Source organism: Somniosus microcephalus, chromosome 9, assembly GCF_052327205.1.
Source record: "Somniosus microcephalus isolate GS21.2 chromosome 9, FLI_Smic_1.0, whole genome shotgun sequence".
Lineage (NCBI taxonomy): Eukaryota > Metazoa > Chordata > Chondrichthyes > Squaliformes > Somniosidae > Somniosus > Somniosus microcephalus.
Window position 1 is genome coordinate 250000714 of NC_140995.1, and position 22599 is coordinate 250023312.

The 22599-nt window shown below is 51.7% G+C and overlaps 2 protein-coding genes across 8 annotated transcripts in view; one reads left to right on the forward strand and one right to left on the reverse strand.

Moving 5' to 3' along the window:
• Nucleotides 1-22599, forward strand: part of lclat1 (lysocardiolipin acyltransferase 1) — a 292648-nt gene that overhangs the window by 154231 nt on the left and 115818 nt on the right. The window lies entirely within an intron of this gene.
• LOC147113211 (complement component C9-like) overlaps nt 1-22599 on the reverse strand; it is a 25494-nt gene that overhangs the window by 2287 nt on the left and 608 nt on the right. The window contains exons 2-5 of the mRNA XM_085996277.1: nt 22275-22515; nt 20755-20898; nt 7138-7316; nt 4152-4418 (exon numbers count right to left, since the gene is read on the reverse strand). Of these exons, the coding sequence (XP_085852403.1) occupies nt 4152-4418; nt 7138-7316; nt 20755-20898; nt 22275-22515 (831 nt within the window). The remainder of the gene's footprint in view (nt 1-4151; nt 4419-7137; nt 7317-20754; nt 20899-22274; nt 22516-22599) is intronic.

Sequence of the window (22599 nt, forward strand, 5' to 3'; positions counted from 1 at the left end):
CACACCCGTTCCCCTTCCCCCCCACACCCATTCCCCTTCCCCCCACACCCGTTCCCCTTCCCCCCCACACCCATTCCCCTTCCCCCCACACCCATTCCCCTTCCCCCCCACACACCCATTCCCCTTCCCCCCACACCCATTCCCCTTCCCCCCCCACACCCATTCCCCTGCCCCCCCCACACCCATTCCCCTTCCCCCCCCACACCCATTCCCTTCCCCCCCCACACCCGTTCCCCTTCCCCCCCACACCCATTCCCCTTCCCCCCACACCCATTCCCCTTCCCCCCACAACCCATTCCCCTTCCCCCAACATCCATTCCCCTTCCCCCCACACACCCATTCCCCTTCCCCCCACACCCATTCCCATTCCCCCTCACACCCATTCCCCTTCCCCCCACACCCATTCCCCTTCCCCCACACACCCATTCCCCTTCCCCCCCCACACCCATTCCCCTTCCCCCCACACCCATTCCCCTTCCCCCAACATCCATTCCCCTTCCCCCCCACACCCATTCCCCTTCCCCCCCCACACCCATTCCCCTTCCCCCCCCCACACCCATTCCCCTTCCCCCCCACACCCATTCCCCTTCCCCCCCCACACCCATTCCCCTTCCCCCACACCCATTCCCCTTCCCCCTCACACCCATTCCCCTTCCCCCCCACACCCATTCCCTTCCCCCCCACACCCATTCCCTTTCCCCCCACACCCATTCCCCTTCCCCCCCACACCCATTCCCCTTCCCCCCCCACACCCATTCCCCTTCCCCCCACGCCCCCATTCCCCTTCCCCCCACGCCCCCATTCCCCTTCCCCCCCACGCCCCCATTCCCCTTCCCCCCCACACCCATTCCCCTTCCCCCCACACACCCATTCCCCTTCCCCCCACACCCGTTCCCCTTCCCCCCACACACCTGTTCCCCTTCCCCCCCACACCCATTCCCCTTCCCCCCACACACCCGTTCCCCTTCCCCCCACACCCGTTCCCCTTCCCCCACACACCCATTCCCCTTCCCCCCACACCCATTCCCCTTCCCCCCCACACACCCATTCCCCTTCCCCCCACACCCATTCCCCTTCCCCCCCACACCCATTCCCCTTCCCCCCCACACACCCATTCCCCTTCCCCCCCACACCCATTCCCCTTCCCCCCCACACCCATTCCCCTTCCCCCCCCACACCCATTCACCCCTTCCCCCCCCACACCCTTTCCCCTTCCCCCCCACACCCATTCCCCTTCCCCCCACACCCATTCCCCTTCCCCCACACCCATTCCCCTTCCCCCAACATCCATTCCCCTTCCCCCCACACACCCATTCCCCTTCCCCCTGCACACCCATTCCCCTTCCCCCCACACCCATTCCCCTTCCCCCCCACACCCATTCCCCTTCCCCCCCACACCCATTCCCCTTCCCCCCACACCCATTCCCCTTCCCCCAACATCCATTCCCCTTCCCCCCCACACCCATTCCCCTTCCCCCCCCACACCCATTCCCCTTCCCCCCACACCCATTCCCCTTCCCCCCACACCCATTCCCCTTCCCCCAACATCCATTCCCCTTCCCCCTGCACACCCATTCCCCTTCCCCCCCACACCCATTCCCCTTCCCCCAACATCCATTCCCCTTCCCCCCCCACACCCATTCCCCTCCCCCCCCACACCCATTCCCCTTCCCCCCACACCCATTCCCCTTCCCCCCACACCCATTCCCCTTCCCCCAACATCCATTCCCCTTCCCCCCCACACCCATTCCCCTTCCCCCCCCCACACCCATTCCCCTTCCCCCCACACCCATTCCCCTTCCCCCCCACACCCATTCCCCTTCCCCCAACATCCATTCCCCTTCCCCCTGCACACCCATTCCCCTTCCCCCCACACCCATTCCCCTTCCCCCCACACCCATTCCCCTTCCCCCCACACCCATTCCCCTTCCCCCTGCACACCCATTCCCCTTCCCCCCACACCCATTCCCCTTCCCCCCACACCCCCATTCCCCTTCCCTCCCCCCACACCCATTCCCCTTCCCCCCACACCCATTCCCCTTCCCCCAACATCCATTCCCCTTCCCCCCCACACCCATTCCCCTTCCCCCCACACCCATTCCCCTTCCCCCCACACCCATTCCCCTTCCCCCAACATCCATTCCCCTTCCCCCCACACACCCATTCCCCTTCCCCCTCACACCCATTCCCCTTCCCCCCACACCCATTCCCCTTCCCCCCCACACCCATTCCCCTTCCCCCCCCACACCCATTCCCCTTCCCCCCACACCCATTCCCCTTCCCCCAACATCCATTCCCCTTCCCCCCCCACACCCATTCCCCTTCCCCCCCCACACCCATTCCCCTTCCCCCCCCACACCCATTCCCCTTCCCCCCCACACCCATTCCCCTTCCCCCCCCACACCCATTCCCCTTCCCCCCACACCCATTCCCCTTCCCCCTCACACCCATTCCCCTTCCCCCCACACCCATTCCCCTTCCCCCCCACACCCATTCCCCTTCCCCCCCACACCCATTCCCCTTCCCCCCCACACCCATTCCCCTTCCCCCCACGCCCCCATTCCCCTTCCCCCCACACCCATTCCCCTTCCCCCCCACACCCATTCCCCTTCCCCCCCCACACCCATTCCCCTTCCCCCCCCCACACCCATTCCCCTTCCCCCCACGCCCCCATTCCCCTTCCCCCCACGCCCCCATTCCCCTTCCCCCCCACACCCATTCCCCTTCCCCCCACACCCATTCCCCTTCCCCCCCACACCCATTCCCCTTCCCCCCCACACCCGTTCCCCTTCCCCCCCACACCCATTCCCCTTCCCCCCCCCACACCCATTCCCCTTCCCCCCCCACACCCATTCCCCTTCCCCCCACGCCCCCATTCCCCTTCCCCCCACGCCCCCATTCCCCTTCCCCCCACGCCCCCATTCCCCTTCCCCCCACACCCATTCCCCTTCCCCCCACACACCCGTTCCCCTTCCCCCCCACACCCGTTCCCCTTCCCCCACACACCTGTTCCCCTTCCCCCCACACCTGTTCCCCTTCCCCCCACACACCCATTCCCCTTCCCCCCACACCCGTTCCCCTTCCCCCCACACACCTGTTCCCCTTCCCCCCACACCCATTCCCCTTCCCCCCCACACACCCGTTCCCCTTCCCCCCACACCCGTTCCCCTTCCCCCACACACCTGTTCCCCTTCCCCCCACACCTGTTCCCCTTCCCCCCACACCCATTCCCCTTCCCCCCACACCGTTCCCCTTCCCCCACACACCTGTTCCCCTTCCCCCCACACCTGTTCCCCTTCCCCCCACACACCCATTCCCCTTCCCCCACACACCCATTCCCCTTCCCCCCACACCCATTCCCCTTCCCCCCACACCCATTCCCCTTCCCCCCACACCCATTCCCCTTCCCCCCACACCCATTCCCCTTCCCCCCCCACACCCATTCCCCTTCCCCCCCCACACCCATTCCCCTTCCCCCCACACCCATTCCCCTTCCCCCCCGCACCCATTCCCCTTCCCCCCCTCACCCATTCCCCTCCCCCCCACACCCATTCCCCTCCCCCCCCCACACCCATTCCCCTTCCCCCCACACCCATTCCCCTCCCCCCCACACCCATTCCCCTTCCCCCCCCACACCCATTCCCCTTCCCCCCCCACACCCATTCCCCTTCCCCCCACGCCCCCATTCCCCTTCCCCCACACCCATTCCCCTTCCCCCCATGCCCCCATTCCCCTTCCCCCCACACCCATTCCCCTCCCCCCCACACCCATTCCCCTTCCCCCCCACACCCATTCCCCTCCGCCCCACACCCATTCCCCTTCCCCCCCACACCCATTCCCCTTCCCCCCCACACCCCATTCCCCTTCCCCCCCACACCCATTCCCCTTCCCCCCCACACCCATTCCCCTTCCCCCCCACACCCATTCCCCTTCCCCCCCACACCCATTCCCCTTCCCCCCCACACCCATTCCCCTTCCCCCCACACCCATTCCCCTTCCCCCCCACACACATTCCCCTTCCCCCCCACACCCATTCCCCTTCCCCCCCCCACACCCATTCCCCTTCCCCCCACACCCATTCCCCTTCCCCCCCACACCCATTCCCCTTCACCCCCCACACACCCGTTCTCCCCACTCCCCTTCCCCCATGCCTGTTTCTTCTCGTCAGGCCCACAGGAGTGCCTACCTTTCCCCTTGTGAATGGGTTTTGGCGTCTGGCAGGCTACATCCTGGAAGTGTAGAGGGCACAGGCACCGGCACTGCCCGTCCAGCTGGATCACTGTGCCACCGTTCCTGCAGGGCGCGCACTTACACACGTTGTACTCCGCCTCATAATCACCGATCGCCCGCTCCAGGTTCTGTCTGATCACCGCAGCTTCCCTCATCGTCACCGGAACCAGAGCGTAGATTGGCAGCGGCTGCCAGAGGCAAACGTGGCTTCAGTTACTGACACACTGGCAGAGAAAGCCCAGCCGCCCCATCAAGCCCGCCCCACAAAGCAGGACCACTTCCTATTAGGGGTGCGAAGGGGTGGAAAGTTTCCGGTAATTTTCCAGAAATTTTCCACGGGACATTTAGCTTGGGAATTTTGCCCAAAAATGCACATGCTAGCATAATATTGTTTTTTTTTGTATTTCTTTCATTTTTTCACAGGTCCTCTCTTAAAATTACTAAGAGAGATGGAATCTTAATTATTAAGGAATTTCTTAATCAATATATGTTTACCTTCTTACTTGGCTTGTTTTAATAATTACAAGTTTTGTGTATGTCTGTGAACAAATGTGTCCTGATTGGTTGGATGAGTGGATGAGCGATTAGCTCCCTCTATTGGTGATGTAGCATCATGTGTGCACAGGTCATTCTTCCATCACATGGAGCATCAGGAAAAATTTACTCACCCTGTTGCAATCGTGCTGATCGACCGCAGTTCGACACAGAGATGAATGCTCTTTATTTCTCTGCATAGAACAATGCCACGTTTACCGTCGGATGTGTGGAAGCATTTTACCCCAGGCATTAAAGATGGAAAGACTGTGTACATGTGCAAACACTGTACAAAGTCATATGTAAAGAATGCCACAAAGATGCAGCAGCATTTATCCAAATGCAACAACTTCACTCAAAGCTCACAGCAGTCAGCCCAGAGTTCCTCTGCTTCCATTCAAGAAGATAATGGTTCACATTCAGCATCAGTACTTATCATCAGCAACTCCTGGCCCACTTGGAAGGTTCTTTGATACAATGGATAACCATAGCCAGAAGAATGCAGATGAGTGCCTTGCTCGAGCTGTATATGCAACAGGCTCACCCCTCATGCTCACAGCCAATGTGTACTGGAAGAGATTTTTCAATGTTATTCACCCTGCATACTGTCCTCCCACCAGACATGCTTTGTCTACTTATTTGCTGGAGGCTGAGTATAAAAGAGTCCAAGGAAAGCTCAAAGAAATGATAGAGATGGCAGACTGAGTTGCAGTTATCTCAGATGGGTGGTCAAATGTACGAGGGGAGGGCATCATAAACTACATCGTCTGCACTCCTCGCCCAGTGTTCTTCAAGAGCACAGACACGAAGGACAACAGACACACAGGCACACACATTGCTGATGAGCTGAAAGTGGTCATCAACGATCTTGGATCACAAAAGGTCTTTGCAGTAGTTACTGACAATGCTGCGAATATGAAGGCTGCTTGGGCTCAAGTGGAGGAGGCCTACCCTCATATTACGTCTATTGGGTGCGCAGCTCATGGGCTCAACCTGCTCCTCAAGGACATCATGGGTTTGAGAACACTGTACAAGAGAGCCAAGCAAGTTGTTAAGTATGTCAGGGGAAAACAGGTAGTTGCAGCAACCTACAACTCCAAGCAAACGACAAAGAACAAGAGTGGTTAGCAGCCTTAAACTACTCTCACCAGTAGCATCTGCAATTGCTCAGATTGAAGGAGATGACGCTGTCTTGTCAGATGTTCTCGGGCTTTTTGCTGATTTAAAAGAACAAATCAGTATTGCCCTACCCACATCCCTGCTGCTCAAAGCAGAGGAGAAGGCAATTGTTCAATTCATACAGACGTGTCAAGAATTTTGTGTCAAGCCGATTCATGCTGCAGCATACATGCTGGACCCAAAGCATGTTGGGAGGCCAATACTTTCTGGAGAACAGATCAACCGCGCTTACAGTGTGATTTCCACCCTCTCACGCCACCTCAATCTGGACGTGGGCAAAGTTCTGGGAAGTCTGGCAAAGTTCTCTACCAAGCAAGGTCTTTGGAATGGGGACGGGATATGGGAATCATGCAAACATATCAGTGCACATACCTGGTGGAAGGGACTTTGTGCATCTGAGGCCCTGTCACCTATTGCATCGGTGATACTCCAAATCCCACCTTCATCAGCGGCCTCTGAACGAAACTGGTCACTTTTTGGGAATACGCATACAAAGGTGCGCAACAGGCTGACTAACAAGAGAGTGGAGAAACTGGTGGCTATCCGGGCAAACCTACAACTTATTGAGCCAGATACAGAAGTGTCCACCACACAGCTAGACACTGACACAGAGGAGGAAATGGACACGTCAGAGCCAGAGTCCGAGAATCAGGAGGAGCAATGAGGAGTAGAAGACTCATAGGGTCAAAATAAGGACAAATTACAGGCTAAATATAAGCTGACGCTCTTTTTATTTTATTTTAGGTGGGTCTTTTTTGTGGGGGTTCAATAAAGTTCAAAATTATAACCTAAATAAAGTTTTGAAAGCCTGTTTTTATTTGTATGGAACAGTATGTCTATTTTGATGACAAAGATAATATAAGGGTGAGAGACAAAAACCATCAGTGTGCAAAAAAACTCAAAATTCCCCAAATCCCCATAAATTCCCAAAAGTTCCCATGGAAAGTTTCTTTTAAAAATTCCCAAAATGTTGCAACCCTACTTCCTACCCTGCCCCACCCCATCCCCTCGCCCTCCTGCCACCCCACCTTCCTGTTCCCCCTCCGATGTTCCGATTGAGAAGATAAAGTGTCCCTGTGTTCGACCAGAGGGAATATCCGGACCAGTTACCTCACCCCCGAGAAACCCATTGACCTCCCCGGCCTCCTGAGGCAGCCAGCCCCCTTCCCACCCAGCTGTGCGGGCTTTTCTTACCTTCTGCCTCACTAAAGTGGCGGAGTTTATGAGCGAGACGGCCCAGTCAGTGTAGACGGAGGCGTCGAGTGACCCCTTCCTCTCGGAGAGCAGGATATTCAGCTTAGTGAGGAACGCAACATCACCACCGGTCACGAATGACAGCACGTCCTTGATGAGGGGCTTTTCCTGTTTTTCGTCTGAAAGAGATGACCGCTTGAAACCACCGCAGAAGTAACGGGAGGGGTCCTGTACCGCCTGTACCTCATTAATTACGTAAGAATTAGGATCAGGAGTCGGCCATACCGCCCCTCGAGCCTGCTCCACCATTCAATAAGACCATGGCTGATCTTCGACCTCAACTTAAGGAGACAGTAACAGGACATTTGGATAATCATAGTTTAATAAGACAAAGTCAGCATGGTTTTATGAAGGGGAAGTCATGTTTGACAAATTTGCTGGAGTTCTTTGAGGAAGTAACATACAGGGTGGATAAAGGGGAACCAGTGGATGTAGTGTATTTAGACTTCCAAAAGGCATTTGACAAGGTGCCACACAAAAGATTATTGCTTAAGATAAAAAATCACGGGATTGTGGGTAATATTCTGGCATGGATAGAGGATTGGCTATCTAACAGAAGGCAGAGAGTTGGGATAAATGGTTCATTCTCAGACTGGCAATCAGTAACCAGTGGTGTTCCGCAGGGGACAGTGCTGGGTCCCCAACTCTTTACAATCTATATTAACGATTTGGAGGAGGGGACCGAGTGTAACATATCAAAGTTTGCAGATGATACTAAGATGGGAGGGAAAGTAGTGAGAGAGGAGGACATAAAAAACCTGCAAGGGGACATAGGCTAATTAAGTGGGCAGAGACTTGGCAGATGGAATACAATACTGGAAAGTGTGAGGTTATGCACTTTGGCAGGAAAAATCGTAGAGCAAGTTATTATCTTAATGGCAAGAAACTGGAAAGTACTGAAGTACAAAGGGATCTGGGGGTCCTGGTGCACGAAACTCAAAAGGTTAGTATGCAGGTGCAGCAAGTGATTAAGAAGGCCAATGGAATGTTGGCTTTCATTGCTAGGGGGATAGAATATAAAAATAGGGAGGTATTGCTTCAGTTGTACAAGGTATTGGTGAGACCGCACCTGGAATACTGCGTACAGTTTTGGTGTCCATACTTAAGAAAAGACATACTTGCTCTCGAGTCAGTACAAAGAAGGTTCACTCGGTTAATCCCGGGGATGAGGGGATGGACATATGAGGAGAGGTTGAGTAGATTGGGACTCTACTCATTGGAGTTCAGAAGAATGAGAGACGATCTTATTGAAACATATAAGATTGTGAAGGGGTTGGATCGGGTGGATGCGGGGAGGATGTTCCAGATGATGGGTGAAACTAGAACTAGGGGGCATAGTCTTAGAATAAGGGGCTGCTCTTTCAAAACTGAGATGAGGAGGAACTACTTCACTCAGAGGGTGGTAGGTCCATGGAATATGCTGCCCCAAAAAGCTGTCGAAGCTACATCATTACATAAATTTAAAACAGAAATAGACAGTTTCCTAGAAGAAAAGGGAATTAAGGGTTACGGGGAGCGGGCAGGAATTTGGACATGAGTCTAGGTTCGGATCGGTCATGGCCCTGTGGGTAGCGGAGCGGGCCCAGGGGCCGTGTAGCCTGATCCTGCTCCTGTTTTGTGTGTCTAATTCTGTTAGATTTAGGAGATAGTCCTGTCAAAGTGGATTGGCGGTTAGGATCAGATCAGCCATGATCTTATTGAATGGCGGAGCAGGCTCGAGGGGCCGATTGGCCTACTCCTGCTCCTATTTCTTATGTTCTTATGTTCTTATGTAACTCCACTTTCCCGCCCGATCCCCATATCCCTTGATTCCCCTAGAGACCAAAATCTATCGATCTCATCCTTGCATATACTCAGCGACTCAGCATCCACAGTCCTTTGAGGTAGAGAATTCCAAAGATTCACAACCTTCTGAGTGAAGAAATCTCAGTCTTAAATGGCCGACCCCTTATCCTGAGACTATGCCCCTTAGTTCTAGACTCTCCAGCCAGGGGAAACAACCTCTCAGCATCTATCCTGTCAATCCCCCTCAGAATCTAATATGTTTCAATGAAATTATCTCTCATTCTTCTAAACTCCAGCGACTATAGGCTCAATCTCTCCTCATAGGACAACCCTCTCATCCCAGGAATCAATCCAGTGAACCTTTGTGCTAGTAAGAGTACAGAGAACAGGATAGTTAGGCTAAATACGTGGCTTGAGCAGTGGTGTAAGAGGGAGGGTTTTAAATTTTTGAGGCATTGGAACCAGTTTTGTGGTAGGTGTGACCTATACAAAAGGGACGGTCTACACCTGTGCAGAGATGGAACTGATGTTCTCGGGGTAATTTTTGATAAAGCAGTTCGGGAGCATTTAAACTAGTATGGCAGGGGGCTAGAAACCTATGTAGTGAAATAGAGGAAAGTGAAAGGCAGACAGAAATAAATGGTAAAAGGGTGAGGAACAAAAAACAAAGGGCCAAACTAATTCATAAAAAATGTGAGCATAAAAAAAGCCTGAGGGTTTTATACCTTAATGCGAGAAGCATCAGGAACAAGGTAGATGAATTAGCTGTGGAAATAGAGGTTAATAATTATGATCTAATTGGGATTACGGAAACATGGTTGCAGGGTGAGCAGGGCTGGGAGCTTAACATACAGGGGTATTCAGTATTTAGGAAGGATCGACAAAAAAGAAAGGGAGGAGGGGTAGCATTGCTAGTAAAAGAGGGGATAAATGCAATTGAAAAGAAGGATATTAACTCAGTTAATACAGAATCTATATGGGTGGAGCTAAGAAATAGCGAGGGGCGAAAAACATTAATAGGAGTGGTATATAGGCCTCCAAATAGTAAAATAGAGGTTAGGGAGGGCATCACGAGGGAAATTAGAGAAGCGTGCAATAAGAGCACAGCTGTCATCATAGGTGACTTTAACTTACATATAGATTGGACTAGCCTAATCAGTAAAAATAATGAGGAGGAGGAATTCCTTGAGTGTTTAAGGGATGGTTATCTGGATCAATATGTCGAGGAACCAACTCGGGAACAGGCTATATTGGACTGGGTACTGTGCAATGAGAAGGGACTAATCAGTAATCTTGTTGTACGGGGACCCTTGGGTCAGAGCGATCATAACATGATCGATTTCTCACTCGAAATGGAGAGCGAAGAAATTGACTCAGAGACTAAGGTCCTGAATTTAAACAAGGGGAATTATGATGCCATGAGACGGGAACTGAGTAGGTCTGATTGGACAACGTTCCTGGGAGGACTGGAGGTAGATAAACAATGGCAAACATTTAAAGATAGAATGACAAAATTGCAAAAATTGTTTATACCAATCTGGCATAAAAGGAAATCTAAAAAGGTGACTCAACCGTGGATAACAGGGGAAATTAGAGACAGCATAAAATCCAAAGATAGGGCGTATAAAATAGCCAAAAAAAGCGCCAGAGCGGAAGATTGGGAACAGTTTAAGATAGAGCAAAGGAGGGCAAAGGGTATGATCAAGAGGGGCAAAATAGCTTACGAAAACAAGCTGGCGGAAAATATAAAAACTAACTCCAAAAGCTTTTATAAATATATCAAAAGGAAAAGACTGGTGAAAACCAAAGTTGGTCCATTGCAGTCAGATACGGGGGAATATATAATGGGAAATAAGGAAATGGCAGATCAACTAAATGCATACTTTGGGTCAGTCTTTACGAAGGAAGACACAAAAAACCTCCCTGGGATATCGGGAAAAATAGGGACATTGGCAAAGGAGGAACTGACGCAAATCAATATCTCTAAGGATATGGTGTTAAGGAAGCTAAAGGGATTGAAGGTGGACAAATCCCCAGGGCCTGATAACATGCATCCTAGGGTACTGAAGGAGGTGGCCCTAGAGATAGCGGATGCACTAAGGATGATTTTTCAGAATTCATTAGACTCGGGAACAGTGCCGATGGATTGGAGGGTAGCTAACGTTACCCCACTATTCAAAAAGGGGGGTAGGGAAAAAGCAGGTAATTACAGACCTGTAAGCCTTACATCAGTTGTGGGCAAAATGCTGGAGTCCATCATTAAGGATGAAATAGCGGAGCACTTAGCAAATGGGGACAGGATAGGACAGAGTCAACATGGATTTACAAAGGGTAAATCGTGCTTGACTAATCTATTGGAATTTTTTGAGGGAGTAACTGGTAGAATAGATGGGGGAGAGCCAGTAGATGTGGTGTACCTGGACTTCCAAAAGGCCTTCGATAAGGTCCCACATAAAAGATTAGCATGGAAAATTGAGGCTCATGGGATAAAGGGGAAAGTTTTGGCGTGGATAGGGAACTGGCTGTCAGATAGAAAACAGAGAGTTGGAATAAACGGCTCATTTTCTGAATGGCAGGCAGTAACAAGTGGGGTACCACAGGGATCTGTCCTGGGCCCCCAGCTGTTCACAATTTACATTAATGACCTGGATCAGGGAGTCGGATGCAGCATTTCCAAATTTGCAGACGACACTAAACTAGGAGGGGGGGTGGGCTCAGAGGAAGAGACCAGGAAGCTCCAGAGCGATTTGGACAGACTGGGCGATTGGGCGGATAAATGGCAGATGCACTATAATGTGGACAAGTGCGAAGTTATCCACCTTGGGTGCAGGAACGGGAGGGCAAATTATTATTTAAATGGCAATAGATTGGGAGAGGGGGAAGTACAGAGAGACCTGGGTGTTCTTGTACACCAGTCACTGAAGGCGAGCATGCAGGTGCAACAGGCGGTCAAGAAGGCAAACGGTATGCTGGCCTTCATAGCAAAAGGGTTAGAATACAGGAACAGGGATACCTTGCTGCAGCTGTACAGGGCACTGGTGAGACCACACCTCGAGTACTGTGTACAGTTTTGGTCGCCTCATCTGAGGAAGGATGTTCTTGCCATGGAGGGGGTACAGCGGCGATTCACCAGGCTGATACCAGGAATGGCGGGAATGACCTATGAGGAGAGACTATGTAGTTTAGGGATGTACACACTGGAGTTTAGAAGATTGAGAGGGGACCTCATAGAAGTGTATAAAATTCTGACAGGTCTAGACAGACTGGATGCAGAAGGAATGTTTCCCTTGGCGGGTGAGAACAGAACTAGAGGACATAATTTAAGGATAAGGGCTAAACCATTTAGGACAGAGATGAGGGGGAATTTCTTCACTCAGAGAGTGGTGAACCTGTGGAACTCATTGCCACAGAGGGCAGTGTACGCCAGCTCATTAAATATATTTAAGAGGGAATTAGATATATTTCTACGGGCAAAAGGGGTTAAGGGTTACGGAGAGAAGGCGGGGACGGGATACTGAATTAAAGGATCAGCCATGATCTCATCGAATGGCGGAGCAGGCACGAAGGGCCGAATGGCCTACTCCTGCTCCTATCTTCTATGTATCTATGTATCTATGCACCGCCTTCAAGGCAAGTATAGCGAGAGGGTTCGAGTACAGGAACAAGGATGTCTTGCTGCAGTTGTACAGGGCCTTGGTGAGACCACACCTTGAGTATTGTGTGCAGTTTTGGTCGCCTTATCTGAGGAAGGATGTTCTTGCCATGGAGAGAGTGCAGCGAAGATTCACCAGACTACCTGGGATGGCAGGAATGACGTATGAAGAGAGATTGGGTCGATTAGGCTTATATTCACTGGAGTTTAGAAGAATGAGAGGGGATCTCATTGAAACTTATAACATTCTAACAGGACTAGACAGGCTAGATGCAAGAAGGATGTTCCCGATGGCGGGGGAGTCCGGAACCAGGGGTCTCAGTCTAAGGGTAAGGGGTAAGCCATTTAGGACAGAGGTTAGGAGGAATTTCTTCACCCAGAGAGTGGTGAACCTGTGGAATTCTCTACCACAGAAGGCAGTTGAGGCCAATTCATTAAATATATTCAAGAAGGAGTTGGATATATTTCTTAAGGCTAAAGGGATCAAGGGATATGGGGAGAAAGCAGGGACAGGGTACTGAATTTGGATGATCAGCCATGATCTCATTGAATGGCGGAGCAGGCTCGAGGGGCCGAATGGCCTACTCCTGCTCCTATCTTCTATGTTTCTATCCTCCCTCAGATAAGGAGACCAAATCTGTGCACAGCACATGGCAGGACGAAGCTGCTCTACCGATTGGTTTCCCAGCCACGGGACTCGATACCCACTCGCCTGTCCCTCGATTGCCGCACTGTGGCTCCAGTCGCTGCAATCCACTGGTGAACTGCAGCAACTCACCAAGGTTCCATCCCCTGTCATCTCCACCACCTAGAAGGACAAGGGCAGCAGGTGCATGTGAACGCCACCACCTCCAAGTACCCCTCCAAGTCACACAACATCCTCACTTGGAAATATATCGGCCGTTACTTCATCGTCGCTGGGTCAATATCCTGGAACTCCCTCCCGAACACGGACTGCAGTGGTTCAAGGAGGCGACTCAGCATCACCTTCTCAAGGGAAATTAGGCGATGGGCAATAAATGCCGGCCTTGCCACATCTCGAGAATGAATAGAAACACATATACTATGGAAATAAAGAGTCAGCCAGATAGTCAATGGCAGCGGTGGGGATCCACTCCAGGCCTGATTATACCGAAGGGAAAGAGCAGCTCGAGGTCCTAGTCATGGTTGTCATCCAATTCCTTACTGATGCTGTACCCGGGAGTGTTTGATGTGACAGTGCAGAGGGAGCTTTACTCTGTATCTAACCCGTGCTGTACCTGCCCTGGGAGTGTTTGATGGGACAGTGTAGAGGGAGCTTTACTCTGTATCTAACCCCGTGCTGTACCTGCCCTGGGAGTGTTTGATGGGACAGTGTAGAGGGAGCTTTACTCTGTATCTAACCCGTGCTGTACCTGCCCTGGGAGTGTTTGATGGGACAGTGCAGAGGGAGCTTTACTCTGTATCTAACCCGTGCTGTACCTGCCCTGGAAGTGTTTGATGGGACAGTGTAGAGGGAGCTTTACTCTGTATCTAACCCGTGCTGTACCTGCCCTGGGAGTGTTTGATGGACACAGTGTAGATGGAGCTTTACTCTGTATCTAACCTGTGCTGTACCTGCCCTGGGAGTGTTTGATGGGACAGTGCAGAGGGAGCTTTACTCTGTATCTAACCCGTGCTGTACCTGCCCTGGGAGTGTTTGATGGGACAGTGTAGAGGGAGATTTACGCTGTATCTAACCCGTTCTGTACCTGCCCTGGGAGTGTTTGATGGGGCAGTGTAGAGGGAGCTTTACTCTGTATCTAACCCGTGCTGTACCTGCCCTGGGAGTGTTTGATGGGACCGTGTAGAGGGAGCTTTACTCTGTATCTAACCCGTGCTGCACCTGCCCTGGGAGTGTTTGATGGGACAGTGTAGAGGGAGCTTTACTCTGTATCTAACCCGTGCTGTACCTGCCCTGGGAGTGTTTGATGGGACAGTGTAGAGGGAGCTTTACTCTGTATCTAATCCGTGCTGTACCTGCCCTGGGAGTGTTTGATGGGACAGTGTAGAGGGAGCTTTACTCTGTATCTCACCCGTGCTGTACCTGCCCTGGGAGTGTTTGATGGGACAGTGTAGAGGGAGCTTTACTCTGTATCTAACCCGTGCTGTGCCTGCCCTGGGAGTGTTTGATGGGAGAGTGTAGAGGGAGCTTTACTCTGTATCTAACCCGTGCTGTACCTGCTCTGGGAGTGTTTGATGGGACAGTGTAGAGGGAGCTTTACTCTGTATCTAACCTGTGCTGTACCTGCCCTGGGAGTGTTTGATGGGACAGTGTAGAGGGAGCTTTACTCTGTATCTAACCCGTGCTGTACCTGCCCTGGGAGTGTTTGATGGGACAGTGTAGAGGGAGCTTTACTCTGTATCTAACTCGTGCTGTACCTGCCCTGGGAGCGTTTGATGGGACAGTGTAGAGGGAGCTTTACTCTGTATCTAACCCGTGCTCTACCTGCCCTGGGAGTGTTTGATGGGACAGTGCAGAGGGAGCTTTACTCTGTATCCAACCCATGCTGTACCTGCCCTGGGAGTGTTTGATGGGACAGTGTAGAGGGAGCTTTACTCTGTATCTAACCCGTGCTGTACCTGCCCTGGGAGTGTTTGATGGGGACAGTGTAGAGGGAGATTTACTCTGTATCTAACCTGTGCTGTACCTGCCCTGGGAGTGTTTGATGGGACAGTGTAGAGGGAGATTTGCTCTGTATCTAACCCGTGCTGTCCCTGCCCTGGGAGTGTTTGATGGGACAGTGTAGAGGGAGATTTACTCTGTATCTAACCCGTGCTGCACCTGCCCTGGGAGTGTTTGATGGGACAGTGTAGAGGGAGATTTACTCTGCATCTAACCCATGCTGTACCTGCCCTGGGAGTGTTTGATGGGACAGTGTAGAGGGAGCTTTTCTATGTATTTAACCCGTGCTGTACCTGCCCTGGGAGTGTTTGATGGGACAGTTCAGAGGGAGCTTTACTCTGTATCTAACCTGTTCTGTACCTGCCCTCGGAGTGTTTGATGGGATAGTGTAATGGGAGCTTTACTCTGTATCTAACCCGTGCTGTACCTGCCCTGGGAGTGTTTGATGGGACAGTGTAGAGGGAGCTTTACTCTGTATCTAACACATGCTGTACCTGCCCTGGGAGTGTTTGATGGGACAGTGTAGAGGGAGCTTTACTCTGTATCTAACCCGTGCTGTAACTGCCCTGGAAGTGTTTGATGTGACAGTGTAGAGGGAGCTTTACTCTGTATCTAACCCGTGCTGTACCTGCCCTGGGAGTGTTTGATGGGACAGTGTAGAGGGAGATTTACGCTGTATCTAATCCGTTCTGTACCTGCCCTGGGAATGTTTGATGGGGCAGTGTAGAGGGAGCTTTACTCTGTATCTAACCCGTGCTGTACCTGCCCTGGGAGTGTTTGATGGGACCGTGTAGAGGGAGCTTTACTCTGTATCTAACCCGTGCTGTACCTGCCCTGGGAGTGTTTGATGGGACAGTGTAGAGGGAGCTTTACTCTGTATCTAACCCGTGCTGTACCTGCCCTGGGAGTGTTTGATGGGACAGTGTAGAGGGAGCTTTACTCTGTATCTAACCCGTGCTGTACCTGCCCTGCGAGTGTTTGATGGGACAGTGTAGAGGGAACTTTACTCTGTATCTCACCCGTGCTGTACCTGCCCTGGGAGTGTTTGATGGGACAGTGTAGAGGGAGCTTTACTCTGTATCTAACCCGTGCTGTACCTGCCCTGGGAGTGTTTGATGGGAGAGTGTAGAGGGAGCTTTACTCTGTATCTAACCCGTGCTGTACCTGCCCTGGGAGTGTTTGATGGGACAGTGTAGAGGGAGCTTTACTCTGTATCTAACCTGTGCTGCACCTGCCCTGGGAGTGTTTGATGGGACAGTGTAGAGGGAGCTTTACTCTGTATCTAACCCGTGCTGTACCTGCCCTGGGAGTGCTGGATGGGACAGTGTAGAGGGAGCTTTACTCTGTATCTAACTCGTGCTGTACCTGCCCTGGGAGCGTTTGATGGGACAGTGTAGAGGGAGCTTTACTCTGTATCTAACCCGTGCTCTACCTGCCCTGGGAGTGTTTGATGGGACAGTGTAGAGGGAGCTTTACTCTGTATCTAACCCGTGCTGTACCTGCCCTGGGAGTGTTTGATGGGACAGTGTAGAGGGAGCTTTACTCTGTATCTAACCTGTGCTGTATCTGCCCTGGGAGTGTTTGATGGGACAGTGTAGAGGAAGCTTTACTCTGTATCTAACCCGTGCTGTACCTGCCCTGGGAGTGTTTGATGGGACAGTGTAGAGGGAGCTTTACTCTGTATCTAACCCGTGCTGTACCTGCCCTGGGAGTGTTTGATGGGACAGTGTAGAGGGAGCTTTACTCTGTATCTAACCCGTGCAGTACCTGCCCTGGGAGTGTTTGATGGGACAGTGTAGAGGGAGCTTTACTCTGTATCTAACCCGTGCTGTACCTGCCCTGGGAGTGTTTGATGGGACAGTGTAGAGGGAGCTTTACTCTGTATCTAACCCGTGCTGTACCTGCCCTTGGAGTGTTTGATGGGACAGTGCAGAGGGAGCTTTACTCTGTATCTAACCTGTGCTGTACCTGCCCCGGGAGTGTTTGATGACAGTGTAGAGGGAGATTTACTCTGTCTCTAACCAGTGCATTACCTGCCCTGGGAGTGTTTGATGGGACAGTGTAGAGGGAGCTTTACTCTGTATCTAACCCGTGCTGTACCTGCCCTGGGAGTGTTTGATGGGACAGTGTAGAGGGAGCTTTACTCTGTATCCAACCCATGCTGTACCTGCCCTGGGAGTGTTTGATGGGACAGTGTAGAGGGAGCTTTACTCTGTATCTAACCCGTTCTCTACCTGCCCTGGGAGTGTTTGATGGGGACAGTGTAGAGGGAGATTTACTCTGTATCTAACCTGTGCTGTACCTGCCCTGGGAGTGTTTGATGGGACAGTGTAGAGGGAGATTTGCTCTGTATCTAACCCGTGCTGTCCCTGCCCTGGGAGTGTTTGATGGGACAGTGTAGAGGGAGATTTACTCTGTATCTAACCCCTGCTGTACCTGCCCTGGGAGTGTTTGATGGGACAGTGTAGAGGGAGCTTTACTCTGTATCTAACCCGTGCTGTACCTGCCCTGGGAGTGTTTGATGGGAAGAGTGTAGAGGGAGCTTTACTCTGTATCTAACCCGTGCTGTACCTGCCCTGGGAGTGTTTGATGGGACAGTGTAGAGGGAGCTTTACTCTGTATCTAACCCGTGCTGTACCTGCCCTGGGAGTGTTTGATGGGACAGTGCAGAGGGAGCTTTACTCTGTATCTAACCCGTGCTGTACCTGGCCTGGGAGTGTTTGATGGGGACAGTGTAGAGGGAGCTTTACGCTGTATCTAACCCGTGCTGTACCTGCCCTGGATGTGTTTGATGGGACAGTGTAGAGGGAGCTTTCCGCTGTATCTAACCCGTGCTGTACCTGCCCTGGGAGTGTTTGATGGGACAGTGTAAAGGGAGCTTTACTCTGTATCTAACCCGTGCTGTACCTGCCCTGGGAGTGTTTGATGAGACAGTGTAGAGGGAGCTTTACTATGTATCTAACCCGTGCTGTACCTGCCCTGGGAGTGTTTGATGGGACAGTGCAGAGGGAGCTTTACTCTGTATCTAACCTGTTCTGTACCTGCCCTCGGAGTGTTTGATGGGACAGTGTAATGGGAGCTTTACTCTGTATCTAACCCGTGCTGTACCTGCCCTGGGAGTGTTTGATGGGACAGTGTAGAGGGAGCTTTACTCTGTATCTAACCCGTGCAGTACCTGCCCTGGGAGTGTTTGATGGGACAGTGTTGAGGGAGCTTTACTCTGTATCTAACCCGTGCTGTACCTGCCCTGGGAGTGTTGGATGTGACAGTGTAGAGGGAGCTTTGCTCTGTATCTAACCCGTGCAGTACCTGCCCTGGGAGTGTTTGATGGGACAGTGTAGAGGGAGCTTTACTCTATATGTAACCCGTGCTGTACCTGCCCTGGGAGTGTTTGATGGGGACAGTGTAGAGGGAGCTTTACTCAGTATCTAACCCGTGCTGTACCTGCCCTGGGAGTGTTTGATGGGACAGTGTAGAGGGAGCTTTACTCTGTATCTAAACCGTGCTGTACCTGCCCTTGGAGTGTTTGATGGGACAGTGCAGAGGGAGCTTTACTCTGTATCTAACCCGTGCTGTACCTGCCCTGGGAGTGTTTGATGGGGACAGTGTAGAGGGAGATTTACTCTGTATCTAACCTGTGCTGCACCTGCCCTGGGAGTGTTTGATGGGACAGTGTAGAGGGAGATTTGCTCTGTATCTAACCCGTGCTGTACCTGCCCTGGGAGTGTTTGATGGGACAGTGTAGAGGGAGATTTACTCTGTATCTAACCCGTGCTGTACCTGCCCTGGGAGTGTCTGATGGGACAGTGTAGAGGGAGATTTACTCTGTATCTAACCCATGCTGTACCTGCCCTGGGAGTGTTTGATGGGACAGTGTAGAGGGAGCTTTATGCTGTATCTAACCCGTGCTGTACCTGCCCTGGGAGTGTTTGATGGGACAGTGTAGAGGGAGCTTTACTCTGTATCTAACCCATGCTGTACCTGCCCTGGGAGTGTTTGATGGGACAGTGTAGAGGGAGCTTTACTCTCTATCTAACCCGTGCTGTACCTGCCCTGGGAGTGTTTGATGGGACAGTGTAGAGGGAGCTTTACTCTGTATCTAACCCGTGCTGTACCTGGCCTGGGAGTGTTTGATGCGGACAGTGTAGAGGGAGCTTTACGCTGTATCTAACCCGTGCTGTACCTGCCCTGGGAGTGTTTGATGCGACAGTGTAGAGGGAGCTTTACTCTGTATCTAACCCGTGCTGTACCTGCCCTGGGAGTGTTTGACGGGACAGTTTAGAGGGAGCTTTACTCTGTATCTAACCCGTGCTGTACCTGCCCTGGGAGTGTTTGACGGGACAGTGTAGAGGGAGCGTTACTCTGCATCTAACCTGTGCTGTACCTGCCCTGGTAGTGTTTGATGGGACAGTGTAGAGGGAGCTTTACTCTGTATCTAACCCATGCTGTACCTGCCCTGGTAGTGTTTGATGGGACAGTGTAGAGGCAGCTTTACTCTGTATCTAACCCGTGCTGTACCTGCCCTGGGAGTGTTTGATAGGACAGTGTAGAGGGTGCTTTACTCTGTATGTAACTTGTGCCGTACCTGCCCTGGGAGTGTTTGATGGGTACAGTGCAGAGAGAGCTTTACTCTGTATCTAACCCGTGCTGTACCTGCGCTGGGAGTGTTTGATGGGACAGTGTAGAGGGAGCTTTACTCAGTATCTAACCCGTGCTGTACCTGCCCGGGATTGTTTGATGGGACAGTGTAGAGGGAGATTTACTCTGTATCTAACCCGTGCTGTACCTGCTCTGGTCGTGTTTGATGGGACAGTGTAGAGGGAGCTTTACTCTGTATCTAACCCGTGCTGTGCCTGCCCTGGGAGTGTTTGACGGGACAGTGTAGAGGGAGCTTTACTCTGTATCTAACCCATGCTGTACCTGCCCTGGGAGTGTTTGATGGGACAGTGTAGAGGGAGCTTTACTCTGTATCTAACCCGTGCTGTACCTGCCCTGGGTTGTTTGATGGGACAGTGTAGAGGGAGCTTTACTCTGTATCTAACCCATGCTGTACCTGCCCTGGGAGTGTTTGATGGGACAGTGTAGAGGGAGCTTTACTCTGTATCTAACCCGTGCTGTACCTGCCCTGGGAGTGTTTGATGGGACAGTGTAGAGGGAGCTTTACTCTGTATCTAACCCGTGCTGTACCTGCCCTTGGAGTGTTTGATGGGACAGTGTAGAGGGAGCTTTACTCTGTATCTAACCCCATGCTATACCTGCCCTGGGAGTTTTTGGATCCGGATGTGTAGAGTGTCCCATTCTGCAACACAAACATTCCTCTTTTCAGTTGTGCCTTATGGCTCACTGCAACAGATTGTGTGACAGCTTCCTTTATTGACTTGTTTGGAGTCGTTGCTCAATGAGCTGACACTACTGCTCTCTGAATCGACGCTCAGGTTTATACCCGCTCCAGAAAACACAATGGCCGTATACGTACCTGAGTATCCCCTTGTGATCCTCTTACATTGTTCCGAACTGACATTGCCAGAGAACTCGGGGTTGACGCCTCCTGTCGCGCTTTGTTGAATGTTGTAATTAGCATCAAACCCCAGACATTCCTTCACACGCTCAGTGGAGATATCTATAAATGTACGAAGGTGAGATATTTAAGCAGCTACAAGCTGAACCTTGCTGATGTCATAGCCGATTAATCACTAAAGTTACTGAGGCAAACAGACCAGGAAAGTCCCATGTTGCATTCCAGGCATGCATCGAGTTATCTGATCTCGGAAGGAATGTGTTATCTCGCTGTGCTCGCTGACCTAAATTTACTGCCATTCCGGCAACGCCGTGATGTTAAAACTTTCATCCTTGTTTTCAAATCCCTTCGTGGCCTCGTCCCTCCCTATCTCTGTAATCTCCTCCAGCCCCACAGGTGCAGCAGGCGGTTAAGAAGGCAAATGATATGTTGGCCTTCGTAGCGAGAGGGTTTGTGTACAGGAACTAGGATGTCTTGCTGCAGTTGTACAGGGCCTTGGTGAGACCACACCTTGAGTATTGTGTGCAGTTTTGGTCGCCTTATCTGAGGAAGGATGTTCTTGCCATGGAGGGAGTGCAGCGAAGATTCACCAGACTGATACCTGGGATGGCAGGAATGATGTATGAAGAGAGATTGGGTCGATTAGGCTTATATTCACTGGAGTTTAGAAGAATGAGAGGGGATCTCATTGAAACTTATAAAATTCTGTCAGGACTGGACAGACTAGATGCAGGAAGGATGTTCCCAATGGTCGGGGAGTCCAGAACCAGGGGTCACAGTCTAAGGATAAGAGGTAAGCCATTTAGGACTGAGATGAGGAGGAATTTCTTCACCCAGAGAGTGGTGAACCTGTGGAATTCTCTACCACACAAAGCAGTTGAGGCCAATTCATTAAATATATTCAAGAAGGAGTTAGATATATTTCTTAAGGCTAAAGGGACCAAGGGATATGGGGAGAAAGCAGGGACAGGGTACTGAATTTGGATGATCAGCCATGATCTCATTAAATGGCGGAGCAGGCTCGAGGGGCCGAATGGCCTACTCCTGCTCCTATCTTCTATGTTTCTATGTTAAACCCCCCGCAGATCTCTGCGCTCCTCCAATTGTGGCCTCTTGAACATCCCTGATTTTAATTGCTCCACCATTGGCGGCCGTGCCTTCAGCTGCCTGGGCCCTAAGCTCTGGAATTCCCTCCCTAAACCTCTCCGCCTCTCTCTCCTCCTTTAAGACGCTCCTTAAAACCTCCCCACCTGCCCTGATATCTCATTATGTGGCCCTGCATCAAACTTTTGTTGGATAACGCTCCTGTGAATCGCCCTGGGACGTTTTACCGCATTAAAGGTGCTATATAAATACAAGTCGTTATTGACTGTAAAGGAATTGAGAGAGAGATGCTGGAACAAAGCAGCAACAAGGGTGCGGGTGAGGAGTGGCGGGAGGAGTAACCCGGCTTTACACCCTTAAACAACTTGACTCACGTTCTCTGGCCATTTCGGACTTGTCCAACACGTACACCATTTGATATTCACCACCCAGGGTCCCAGAGGAAGAGTAGTGTGTGCCATAGTCCTCCAAGATTTTAAAATACACTCCCTTGTCATATTCTGTGGGCAGGTTCTTCAGATCAAAAATAAAATCCTCGTCCAACTCGTAGCGATTCCTGCGCATGTGGAAGTTTGCCAGCTGTACTTGACCTTTGACCCGGAAGTATTCGTTGGTCTAGGTTGTGAAGAAATTAAAAAAAAAATAATTCAATTATTTCACATTGAGAATTAAATTTTGCACATAAGAAATGAGGAACCT